Source organism: Amaranthus tricolor, chromosome 9, assembly GCF_026212465.1.
Source record: "Amaranthus tricolor cultivar Red isolate AtriRed21 chromosome 9, ASM2621246v1, whole genome shotgun sequence".
Taxonomy (NCBI): domain Eukaryota; kingdom Viridiplantae; phylum Streptophyta; class Magnoliopsida; order Caryophyllales; family Amaranthaceae; genus Amaranthus; species Amaranthus tricolor.
The window spans coordinates 25835687-25849619 of record NC_080055.1 but is presented as its reverse complement, the minus strand read 5'-3'; the positions used below and the strand labels follow the sequence as shown (position 1 = coordinate 25849619).

Sequence of the window (13933 nt, the reverse complement as noted above, 5' to 3'; positions counted from 1 at the left end):
AAGAATATTAGTTTTATGATTTCATTAGATATAGATGGAATAAGTCACATGGACTCCATTATCTTCTTATTCTCCTTATTGCCAAACATTGTAGGTTTCGGACGGAATAAGGCATACAAAACCCATTTTGTTCTACGAGGCTACAACCACCATTGCAGGTAAGACTTAACCTAAAGAGAGAAATCAAGAGACATATGAGAGTTTAATCCCCTCAATATTCAATAATAATATAATATTCATACTTGCCTTATTTTACATATGGTTATACAATACATCATTCTAAGACATATTAAATTGAGGATACAACATTGTGGAAGGAGAGGAGAGTAATGATTTCATTAACTGGTTTTTATGATTTAAAAAGATGACTCACCGATATAAAGGTACTTGACATTTGTAATGATTTCATTAATTAGTTTTTATGATTTCATTTTCAATGACTCATCGATATAAAGGTACTTGACATTTGTAATGATTGGTATCTAAAAGCTAATAGTATTATCATTAAATTCAATATTTACGTGATTAGAGTTTCTTTCTTGTCTCTTCTACAAAAGGAAATCAACTATAAGTAGAATAATAGTATAGTTAACAAGAAAGATGTTCTTGGATTTCCAGCTTAATTTAAAATTGTCTCTTGTTAGTAAAATATGTCCCTTCCACTGGGTTTTTGCATTATCTTTTGTGCCAATAGTAATCTTTAAATAAAGCTATTGTTTACTAAATGCTGAATGAAAATTGATAATTGAAATCACAAATATTTCCAGCTTAATTTAAAATTGTCTCTTGTTAGTAAAATATGTCCCTTCCACTGGGTTTTTGCATTATCTTTTGTGCCAATAGTAATCTTTAAATAAAGCTATTGTTTACTAAATGCTGAATGAAAATTGATAATTGAAATCACAAATATTTGGTTATTACAATTAAACTTCCATTATTTTTGCGTGTAAATAAGAAGTTAATAACTTTCCTAAGCTAAAGTAGTTAAGATAAGTATTAAAAGTCTAAGTTAGTTAGGGATGAATTATTGGTGATCAAGAAAATTGAATAGCTTTATGCTTCCCTAACGTTAATAGAATTAGAACGGTTAGAAACCTAACCCTAAACATTAGCATTTAGTGGTAACTTGCTTATTTGTACTACTTACGTTTGTACGCTCACTTGTCAAGGGAGTAACTAAACCCTGAACATTAGCAGATGTGAGGAGAGAAAGTTATTGTCTTCACATTGTTTTAGCTAAATAGTAATTCAATTGTGCTCTATGGACTTGGTAAAGGGATCACGTTTGGGTCATGTTCCTTGCTGGTAAGATCAAACTAGTGAGGTAATGACGCATCAAAGATGCATCTCTTTTTTATAGATTCATATCAATATTATACATGTGATCTAAACTTATTTTAATATAATTATTCGGTAATTTGATTCACCAAAAACTAGCGTCCCCTCATTTCATAACAACTTTCAATATATATCCATATAAATTAATTTCCCTACACAATATTTCATTAGACAACCAATTTTCTTACATATCTTGTAATTTATATTTCGTCTCCCACCCACAATGAAAATATTTGTAGAAAAGTATGACCGTCAAATATGAAACAAGATAAACAATGTTATAAGTTCTAGAAAATCTCAAAATAAACACAAGTAGCCTAATGCATATGCCTAACACATAAGTGCAACAAAGTAGTAACTTACCAGATCATCCCCAGCTTTCATTTCCACTTGTGGCAATACAATGAACCGAGAATCCTGGGATTCAGGGGTTGTTACCTTCTTCTCACCAGACAAACTTGAATTCCGGTCTCGAGATGCAGATGTTGCACCCTTTTTAAACCCACTATTTACAGATGGAGACCGAGCTGAAGGTGAAGAAAACTTGTTACTTTTCTTCAATTCATTAGTGGTAGTAACTGCAGGGGATCGAGCTGAAGAAGTCAAGTTCTTGGAGACTAACTTCTTAATAGTGCTACCAGCTGATGAAGAAGAATCAACCATTTTTGTTGAAGAACCTGTAGTTCTTGTAAACCGAGGCTTGCTAACTGGATCAATCTTACTATAACTTGTACTTGTGGGTGTCTTCAAAGTTGTAGCAGCAGGTGAAACTGACCCTAATTTCTTCACCTCTCTGACACTCTTACTGACATCAGGAAGCTTAGATGTCCTCGTTTCTGGCAATGAACGCCGTGACGGCTCAGAAACAGAAGGGACAGATGGTTTTCTTTCACCAGGACCCAACTGCTGTCTCTTAGAAGACCCTAAACCAGACCCTGACCCACCAGTGCTATTTCTTCTTGTAGTTGCAGTTACAGGTGCTGCATTAGTACTATGAGCACTCCTGCCTACACGTGATTTCTCCGAACCTGTTTTGGAAGTTAAAACACTCTTTGGTTCTGCTCTCTTATTAACAGACCTAACAGTTGACTTGTGAGCATCATCAACATCAACAGAAGCATTGCACAACTCCTCGGATTCAGATATGATAGGGTCCGCGTTTACAATTTGGACAGAATGTACAAGAGGAGCACCCTCCTCCATCTCGTCCCTGACCACAGCCACAGCCACAGCCACAGCCACAACCACAACCACAACCACAACAACAACCACAATCAGAACTGATTAAAGCATTTCTTGAAACAGAACAGCCAGCCACCAATTATTAGCAACAGTTTGCATTATATAAAACCAGTTGATAGTTGAGAAAATCATGTCATTCAAACCAACCAAATTTGTCATTATGAAAAAAAACAATGATAAGAAGAATCCTAACAACTGATATAATATTTAATCACTTAAAATAATAAATTATATAAAAAATATAATAGAAAATACACAATTAAGGAATTGACATCTTACCAAAAAAATGCAGCTCGTCAATGGAAGCAGAAGACCAAGTTTACAAAAAAAATCAAGTTTAAACAAAAAAGCAAACCTACCCTCACTCCAACACGAAAACCAAAAGAAAATACAAAAAGTAACAAAGCGAGTAACTGAACTTTGCGGAATTGCTCAAATTCTAGGAATCCATTAAAAAACTGCCTCGATTGAAGAATTAGAGCAGTGAATGAGACTTGATTCTAGAGAGAGAAAGCTTTAAAAAAGGATTTTAATGGTTGTGAGGAGAGAGAATCAGTAGCTTTTTCAGGGGGAGAAAAAAAGTTGAAGCGGAGTGGCACAGTACTGTGATAACTGTACTTGACGCTCTAAAGAAAAGATGAATCGATTAATATTATTAAATGAAATTATGGAATTAATGGATGCAAATAATATTTATTTAACTATTTTTATATTATCCAGTTGTCTCAATATAGTCATATACGGTATAAAATTTTAACAAAAATATTGTCAATAATTGCAATATATATTTTAGAGTACTCATTTTGTTTCTCTTATTTTGCATTATTTACTGTTTTGGATTTTTTTTCTTGTATTTTTTCATTTTAAAAATAGCTTCACAAGTCACAATTTTCTTTTAATCTCATCGATACATTTTAATTTCATTCAAACAATTCAATCGTTTTTTTCTTTACTATACTAAATATCCACATTTTTTTAACCCTTTGTCACAAACCTTACGGTGAGACGACCCGTATTGGACTAACCAAAATTTAAAAGGTTTTAAAAAAACATGAAATAACTTAAAAACAGATTTATTAAATCAACGTGAATGAATTAACAAAATTCCTTTGGTTAAGAGTATAACAGAGTTAATAAGTCACAATTTGCTTTTTTTTTATTGTCTTATGGTGAGACACTCTCATACAAGACAAATTAGATATATCTTGTAGAATTTCTTATTTTCTACATATTAATTTTTTTCCTTGTGTTTCTATAAGATTATAACAGATCAATTTATTTTTATTTAAAATTTTTTTATACTCCCTCCGTTCTTTTTTGATCTTCCACATTACTATAACGGGTAGTTTCAAAAGTTCTTCCACTTTAGAATACTTTCTATTTTTAGAAAGTTTTTATCCCACTTTTACCCCTTAAAACCCCTCTTTTCTTTTAATGTACCCCTTTTCTTTTATTTATAATTATTTTCTCTCTCATACTTTGAATACAATCATTACTTCACACTACTACTTAATTAAAATAATACCCACTACAACCTCATACTTCCAATACAACATTACTTCACACTACTATTTAATTAAAATAATACCCACTACAACCCAAAGATTATATCTTTCTTAATATGTGTGAAAAACCCAAAGTGAAAGATCAAAAAAGAACGGGAGAGTAATATGTAATTATATCAAATATTGCAAGAGGATAAGAATATTTGAAGAAGAAAAAGGAGAAATGGTTTTTGGCGGAAGTTAAGTGTGGAGATTTTGAGTATTAATCGAAAAGCGGGTTTGAAAAAATAGTGGGGTCAGGGGTGGGTCAGCGTGACCGATACTGGGGTTCTTGTACTCGTGTCTTGTCTTGTAAATTGTGTTTTCAAATTAAAATGAGTCAAGTGAATCGTCCCAATGCGCGGGAATATCGTTTTTTTTCTCCATTTGTCGGCCCCATTTCCTAACTTGCTCCTTTAGTCGTTTTTTGTGTCCCACCACCTTAGGTTTAGTCAAATATTATCCAATATCTTCTATTTTTTTTTTTATTTGTTAATTTGATTTACTTTCTTCATTTCATTATACTTTTTATATTTAATTTTATATGCAATTAAATGTGTTATTTTGTTCATTTATATAATAAATTATATATATCTAAAACGTTATAAAAAGTTAGTATTATGGAAGTATGCAATTAGACGATTCAAATAAGATTTTACTTGACTATATTTTTACTTACACATTAGCCGCAATATATAAATAAGCTTGAACGATAAATAATGCACATAACCGAAATATAGAGAGTATTTCAGAACAAGGAAAGTACTTTTTGGGCAAATTTCAATTCAAATTTAAAAATCAAATAATTTTAATTATGAGTTTTTAAAAATTCTAAAAAATTGATATTTATAAAATATATATTGAGACGAATATATCAAGATTCCACATAAATATATTTTTTCATATAGATCGATGGAAAAATCATAGTCAAAGTTTGACACTAAAAATCGTAAATTGTACTTATTTGAGAAGAACATATAAAAATGAGGAGTATCTGTTTGAATTAGCGTGAAATAGAAAATTATCATTTTTTATGAATAAATATTCTCTCTATCCAGATAGATTTAGAACAAGAAAAAGTTGGAGATTTAAAAAAAAAGTAAATATTAGTGATAAAGAGAAAATAAAGCGTGTAGATGAAATAAAAAATAATTAAAATGTATGGATCATATTACTCTCTATGTTCTTTTTTGTTTGTTCACCTTACTTTTTGCATGCATTTAAAAGCAAATTTTGAACTTTGATATCTCTTTATACGCATCATAAAAAATTGTAAAATTTTATATTTAAATTCTTTGCATCAAGGCGAATCTAACAAGATCCCACATAATATATTTTGTCTTTAATATATGCTTCAAAAATCAAATTCATATTTCTCTCTCCTAAAATAGAAAAACTTAAAATGGGCAAACAAAAAGGAACGGGGGGAGTAAAAAAAAATGGTGGGTCATTGTCCAAAAATAGAATAATGCAAAATGAGTAAGACGGATCAATAATGACAATTGATATATAATAAGTGAGACGGAAGAAATAGTAGATATTTAGTAATAAATAATTAAATAAATTGAATTGTATAGATTAAATTAGAATAAAATTCTAATATGTTGCTAAGGTTAAAATAGAGCGCTAATTTATTTCCAAACATGAAAATGAGGCAAAATGAGTGAACAATCTAAAATAACAAATGATACAAATTGGATGGACATAATAATCAAATATTTATTTCTATTTGAAAATTTGAAACAAATAAACAAAAATATATAAAAAAATTGATATTATAGTCAACTTTTGAAATTATTTCCCAAGATAAGCAGTTTTTCCCAGACATGAGGTCTGAGAATGTTCGCACTTAGTAACAGCGAACAAAGGCAAAGGTATGTTCTTGTAAAAAAAGTCAACATTCAAAACCAAATTTGTTTTTTTGCACAAACTAGCCGTTGCAGCTTTGAAATATAGCCGTTGAGATATGCTTTATAAATACTTCACCCTTGTTCTATTCTACCCATCCTATTGCTTTATAAGTTAAGATAAGCTATGTTCTTATAAATTATGTTTATTTTAATATGTTCAAATATAATCTTTATATTATGTTATTTATTAATTTCAAGTTAATGTTTTTATTTAAATTTAGTTAACAGTACTTCGTGTGGTGTCAATGCCAATCTTAGAACATATAAGAAGCTTAAACTCATTCAAATCCATGTTCGAGTTGCATGCAAATAATTTATGTTTTCCCCCAACATACGTAATCTTGTTACCATTTGTACGAATGGAACCATTCCAAAAACATGCAATAGTCACACGAAATGATGACATTTCTTCAAGAATACATATAAAATCCACTTCATCACCAAGTACATTCACGAATATACATAATTAATTAACTACATTTATAACTAAATCAATTGATTACATATACTCAATATACAAAACAAAATCAACATAACATACTTAACTCCCTACATTTACATAAACTAAATCAATATAGTCAATAAGTAACTAAATACATAATTATTAATTCAAATAAGTTATGATGAAATAACTAATTAAAAAACCACCAATTAAATTCAATATATTATCCACAATAATAAACTAAAGTTAATGAACCATAATTAAAAAAAATGAACAAATAAGTAAAAATAACTAATACATTACCTTAATTAGCTAAATTGAACCAAATGAGTAGTAATTTAACAAGTAATGCCCTGCATTTGAAACAAACATAAAAGATTACATAAAATCCTAATTTTCGTATAAAATAACAATATATATATATATATATATATATATATATATATATATATATATATATATATATATATATATATATATATATATATATATATATATATATATATATATATATATATATATATATATATATATATATATATATATATATATATATACCTTAGATAACTCCAAGTTTATGCTAGACCACGTTACTGGTAGTTGGATTGGAAGAGAGAGGGATTAATTGAGAATTTGAAGGTGTTTTAATGGAGGAAAATGAGAGAGAAAAGCTCGACTGATTTCTTAGGGTTTAATAGAAATGGGGGAAAATGAGGAAGGAAGGAGGACCTGTTGTTTTTAGAACGCACATGTTCGCTGTTAGAATAAGGATTGAAGGTAAAAAATAGTCAAAGTGTAACAGCGAACAAACTCTTTGACTTTTTTTGACCTTCAGTATTAGTTCGCCGTTACTAAGAGCGAACATTCCCAAGCTACAGCTTTGAAAAAAAACTGCTTATCTTGGAAATTATTTTGCAAAGTTGACTATTATGTTAATTTTTTATATTTTGCTTATTTGTTTCAAATTTTCTTTTATTTTATCATATCCATATCAAACGTTTTATTTTCTTTATTTGGCAATCGTTTTCTTGTACTTATGTAGTTATGTTCTTCATGAGATTCAATTATTACGCAATAATTATTATAAACTTAATTTTGTTCTATTACTCACTCATCCTTCTAAGTTCTAATATTGACAAACTAGATAGATATTGCAACGCATAGGATTGATGCTAAAGTTTTTATTTTTTTTAATGCATCTTATAAGAATGGGTCTAATTGAATTTATGAGAATTATGCCAGAAACTTGTTTTAATCAAAGTATGTATTTTCTTTAAAATTGTAATCTTAATCATAAGAGGATCTTAACTTTATTACGTTATACTCCTTTTGTTTAAATATGTTCTTCTCAAATAGATTTTACGAATTTAAGTGTCAAACTTTAACTATGATTTCTTATCGATATATAAGAAAAAACATATTCATGTGAAATCTTGTTAGATTTGTCTTAATATATAATTTCTAAATATTAACTATTTTAGAATTTTTAAAAACTCGCAATAAAATTTATTTGATTTTTAAATTTACATTGGAATATGTGAAAAAGTAAAGAAGAACATAGAAGTATGAAAACAGAGGGAGTACTACTTAAAGTTTATTTTCCCTTGCGAAGTCTCTTAAAAGAAATTCTTACATAGTCAATTTAAATCGTATAAAAATTTAAATTTTATTTTAAAAAAATTGCGATTTTAAATAAAGACTATTTTCTCGTACTTAACTCAATCAAAGCAAATTCAAATCAAAATAATAATTGATAACATTTAACAATATAGATGTGTTTATTCGAATAGATCACCAAAAGAAATACTCGGATCATGAGGTGAACATTATTTGATAAAAAAATTGCCAGTATAATTATAGTGAGTTTGTTTGGTAAGTGATTGTTAGCGGAATTGTTGGCTGTTTTGATAGGTGAAAGTATTAATCGACAAAACAACTATTCAAAGCAACCATTAATGAGATACTTGTAAAAATTACTTATAACTAATAGATATTTGTTGGAAAAAAGCAAAAGTCAAAAACTAATGAAAAACCAATAAAAACTATTCCTAATTGCCAAACATCCAACTACATTTTGAAAATTTGGGTTAGTTGTCACATTTAAAAAGAAAGTCTACTTGCAATTAAATGTTATCTCAGTTAGAACAAATATATTTTTTCTCTAGTCAAAATTTTGGGTTGGATTGAGAACTATGTACTTCTATCAGTGTATTAAGTAAATAAAAATTAAAAAATTATCAATAATAAACCAACTTTAGTATATTTGCTAAAAGTAAATAACACATATTGTTTACAACTATATTCAAAACTTATTTACAGGTCAAGCAACTATGAATAAAGAATCAACTTTGTTTTCATTAATTATAGTGAATATGTGAATTTATTTAGAACTAAATAATATCTAGATTTACGAATTAAACAAAAAATAATTTATGTTTTGCTATTTAATCAATTTTATAAAATTTAAAAATCATCAATTAAATATACTAATGAATAAATGACTTGAGACACGTATCACATTGTCGTTTAAAATTTTTCTGCCTTTTTTCTATTATTTGATATTTGATATTTGGCTTGATATTTAGGAAAACAATTAATACATCAAAACATGTACTCCATGTTTTGTTGATTGATTATAACTATTTGTGATGATCTATTAAAATACTATATTTTCTTATATAAATCAAAATAATAATATACATGTAAATCTTTGTTTTAACTTAAATAATAAATCATCATCATCATATAATGAATAAGCTAACTAACTTGGCTATTTTTTCAACTAAATCATCCCTCGTATTCATCATAGTTGAAGACTTTATAAATTTTATTTGTCTCGATTATCAATAATTGTTATGAGTATATGTTTTAATATTGTTGTATAATAATTTATTATTCACTTTGATGATGATAATATCATAAAAATACAAAGAGGAAGGTTTAGGGTGTGTAAATTGTTATGAGTATATGTTTTAATATTGTTGCATTAAAACACACCCTAAACCTTCCTTGGAGGCATCACATAAAATCTCAAACTCATTCTTAAGTAGCCAAGTTAAAAAATATACTCATTTGTTTTAAAGGTATGTAAATTTCGGGGACGAAATTTCTTAATTAGGGGAGAATGAAACAGTTATAAAACCGTCTTTGTTAAAAATTACTATTTTAATAAGTAAAATAAGTTTGTCATTTTAAAAGTAAAATTTTACTACGAATTTTAGATATTAGTTTTATTATTTGTAGGGACAAAATAAATTATACGACGAAAAATATGGATATATTATCCATCTCATACTTTAATGAGTATGAGTATGAAGTTGAGTCATCCGTAATTTTGCCACCTAACTTATGATTCATCAAGCTAACTCCTTATTTATGAACCTGTACTCTCCATTTCCCTTTCTCCTTCATTATCAATTAGAGTAAAATTTTCTAAAAATTCATCCTCTTCCAAAGCATAAACTCAATCTGAAAAATTGACGTTAACTTTCCATTGTAGAAGAAGAACACATCTAGTACTATCAACATCTCCATCTCTTTTGGGTTAAAAGTAAGATTTCTTTATGTGTTCTTGATTTCATACTTATATATTAATTTCATGACTAATAGGGCCTCAAATTGATATTTGATTGTTTTATGTTAGGCTTTTTATGGGTAATTAAAGTAGCATCAAGAGGAGGCTAGTTTGAAGTTCATCAAAGCATTGAAGAACTTACTAGCTAAAGTGAATATTGGTTTTGATTTTCTGAAATTTTGTGTGGAATTAATCTTGCTCAACGGTAACTCACCAACTATTCTATTTAAGTATTAATTGAATGTTTTAAAGTAGTTTAGTAATTGTAGATTCAATTTGGGTCTTATTCAAATTTAAATATCAACTTAAACTTAAGATGAGTATATGAATTCAATTAGTAATTGAGTTGTTTTTAGTGTTGATTAGTATTGGTTGATTGGGTTATTTGGTTTCTAGTATAAATTTAGTATTTTGGATATTGACAGAAACTGAGCGTTCGGTTTTAGCCATTTTCGGGTCAGTTGTGATTGTTTCTGGGTTCTGGTGTCTCATAAGATTTGTAGAGCTCCGAGTCGCGGTCGCTTGGGCACTTGAATCGCCCCAAAATGAGTTCGTATGAGGGAGTTATGTCCAAAATACTAACAGACTGTCATAAAAATCGACAATAAGCTTTCTGTTTTGCCATTTTCAAGGCCGTTCTGATTGTTTCTGGGTTTTAGTGTCTTCATAAGAATTGTAGAGCTCTGAGTCAAGGTCGCGTAGCCACTTGATCTCCGCCAAATGAGTTCGTATGAAAGAGTTATGACCAAAATACTAACAGACTGTCGTGAAAATCGAGAATCCAATCATGAGATTAATTGTTCAAATTGGGATTTCAATTGGGTATTTCTTAAATCAAGTATTTAAGATTATTTTATGTTTCTTTATTGGGTAATTATGGATAGTATGAGTTTGTTGAGTATTATTGATGGTGATGAAAAAGGGAGTTTAGATTGCTATCTTTTGGCGTTATAAGTTGATGTACACAAGGTGTTTGTTCAAATGCATCAATGGAGTTCTTTAATTTTCTAATTTGATTTTTAGTGTTCGAAATTTTGGATTTTGACTTTATTTGACTTTGCTTATAGTCCTTGATCAAAATTATGTTTTGTATGTTCACAGCTTTATAAATATGAGCTTTTGTAACACCTCGTAATTTATCGGGTTTAAAAAGATAATATAATAAAATAAAATAAATAAGTATTATTAAATTTTATTATGTACATAGATAATTATAAGAAATAAAGTAAGTTAAATTTTAACAGTAACGTGTTTTATTGCGTACGTTGTTATCGTGTGGCGTTTCATTTCTGTTTTAACAATATTATAATAATTACTTAATTAATTAATTGATTAAAAAAATTAAAAATTAGGGGAAAAGGAAGGGGGTGGCCGGTTGTGTGGAGCATGGGAGGAGTCTTGTAACTCCTCTCATAATTGTGTATTATGGCACAATTATGATCATTGTTTTAATTGCCTATTAATCCTTAAGCATCACTTGAATTTCCTCGCCATTCTAAACCTTCAAGTGAACACAAAAAAATTCAAAAAATTCTCTCCCTTTTGCTCTTTGGTTTCGGCACACTCAAAGAAAAAAAAAATTTGTTGTTCTATCCAATCTTTTGATCAAAGGGGTAAGTTTAGTTGAATTGTTAATTATAAATTTTATATACAAGATTTCTAAAATGGATTATATTTTATGTATGATGATATCCTATAACTTTTAGGAGGATTGAGTATTTTTCTTTTGTACGTGTAGATTTCTCTAATAATTCTTTGATAAACTTTAATTTGTTAAAAGGATTAAGTAATGTTTCTTTTATAAAAAAAAAAAAAAAAAAACCTTTCTTGATTAATATTCTTTAACAAAGTTTAAATTTGTTATAAGAATTAAGTTTATATTGATATTTAAATAATCTCTTTTATGATTTGCATTTCTCTAACAAAGTTTAATTTGTTAGATGAAATTTAAATGGTATAGATTAAGTAATGTAGTTATCCAAGAGATTATAAATCCTTCAGCAAAAAAAATTGATTTGTTTGAAGGATTGTATATATATATATATATATATATATATATATATATATATATATATATATATATATATATATATATATATATATATATATATATATATATATATATATATATATACATATATATACATATATATATATATATATATATATATACATATATATATATATATACATATATATATATATATATATATATATACATATATATATATATATATATATATATATATATATATATATATATATATACATATATATATATATATACATATATATATATATATATATATATATATATATATATATATATATATATATATATATATATATATATATATATATATATATATATATATATATATATATATATATATGTCTTGATTTAAAAGGGGTGAATTGGTTTTATGATTCTCTACCAAAATTTAATTTGTTAAGGGAATTAAGTATTTAATTTAATTATCATAATTTATGAAATTTTAAGTTTCTTGAAGGATTTTGTGGATGGGCATATTTCTTTCTATTTGATGACTTATATGCTTTGTTGATGGGATTTTGTGCATTAATATATGTGTAGAAATGTCAAGTGGTTGTGTGATAGAAATTTTGGTCTTGTTTATTTTATCTTAGTAGTTGTGAATGTGGTCTCGTTAGGATTATTTTGGTCATGAGATTTAAAGGGTTAATAATTTGAATGATGTATATATAAAATAGTAATAATAATAATAATAATAATAATAATAAAATAAAAATTTTAAAAAATTTTGGGCAGCAGCAGTTTTTGCCTCGGCAATGGTGCCGATCCGGAAACGTTAGTCGTGTTCCGATGTTGTTTTACGTACCGATGCATTAAAAACTCGTTAAACGCTTAAAATAATTAAAAATAGTAATTGGATGTTAGAAATTATGAAATTTGGTACCCAAGGTAATTGACGCGTTCGGACGCAGTGGCGAAGTCGGATTTTCCATTTGAATTTTTTAAACTGTCCGAATTATCCATATAAGTTTCTGGTTAAAATTTAAAGTTTGGAACTATTGGGTATTGGATGAAAACATTTAAAATTATCAAGTCTTAGTAATATCTTAGTAGTATGGAGTGGATTAAATGTGTAAGCACGTTCTAATACGTGATCGTTTGTGTGTGTGTTATTTAGGACCTCGATTCATAAGAGGGCGAAATTTCTATCGTGATTAAACATTGTTTGGTTGCAGCGCTTAAAGGTACACGCTTAGACCATACTGTTTATGTGGTCGTGCAAGTAGTGTTGTTTCATTTCTAATCGAGGCATTGTAAATCACATAAGGATTAGACATCTCAAATAATTTGTAAGAAGATAATTGGAAATTGAGAATTTATGTGTTTGTTACCCAAAGGGGTTAACGTTTTGGTTTGTATCATGTTACCCAAAGGGGTTAACGTTTTGGTTTGTATCATGTTACCCAAAGGGGTTAAAGTTTTGGTTTGGATTATTACAAATATTGTTCCCATGACAGTTTTGGATCATTACGGTCACCATGGGGGTATGCATACTTTTGCCTTTGACGACCCGAACAGGACGGACAACGTTACAAGTTGGAATTATCTATTAATCAATGTATTAGAGCCTATGCATGCTAGGATAAACACATTGCTTGTATTCAACCTGGTTGACTTTTGTATGAAGTCTCCGACGTGTATTGGATTGTTCTTTGGAACCTACTACGTGTTGTCACATGACGACTAGTAGGTTGATTGCAGGTGGGTACTGGAGTGAGGTCTCAACTTAGAACCCGTAATCATCAAGACTATGCTTCTTTCTTTTATAATTAGATTATGAGTAGAAATAATTCATAATTTATGTAACAAGAGATGGTGTTGCTTACTTTT

The 13933-nt window shown here is 28.0% G+C and overlaps 1 protein-coding gene across 1 annotated transcript in view; it reads right to left on the bottom strand.

Annotated features, from left to right (window-relative positions):
- The window catches only part of LOC130824073 (187-kDa microtubule-associated protein AIR9), a 39419-nt gene extending 36119 nt beyond the window's left edge, over positions 1 to 3300 (bottom strand). Inside the window, exons 1-2 of the mRNA XM_057688957.1 lie at positions 2860 to 3300; positions 1702 to 2548 (exon numbers count right to left, since the gene is read on the bottom strand). Of these exons, the coding sequence (XP_057544940.1) occupies positions 1702 to 2541 (840 nt within the window). The 5' untranslated portion in view covers positions 2542 to 2548; positions 2860 to 3300. The remainder of the gene's footprint in view (positions 1 to 1701; positions 2549 to 2859) is intronic.
- Between the last annotated feature and the right edge of the window lie 10633 nt (positions 3301 to 13933).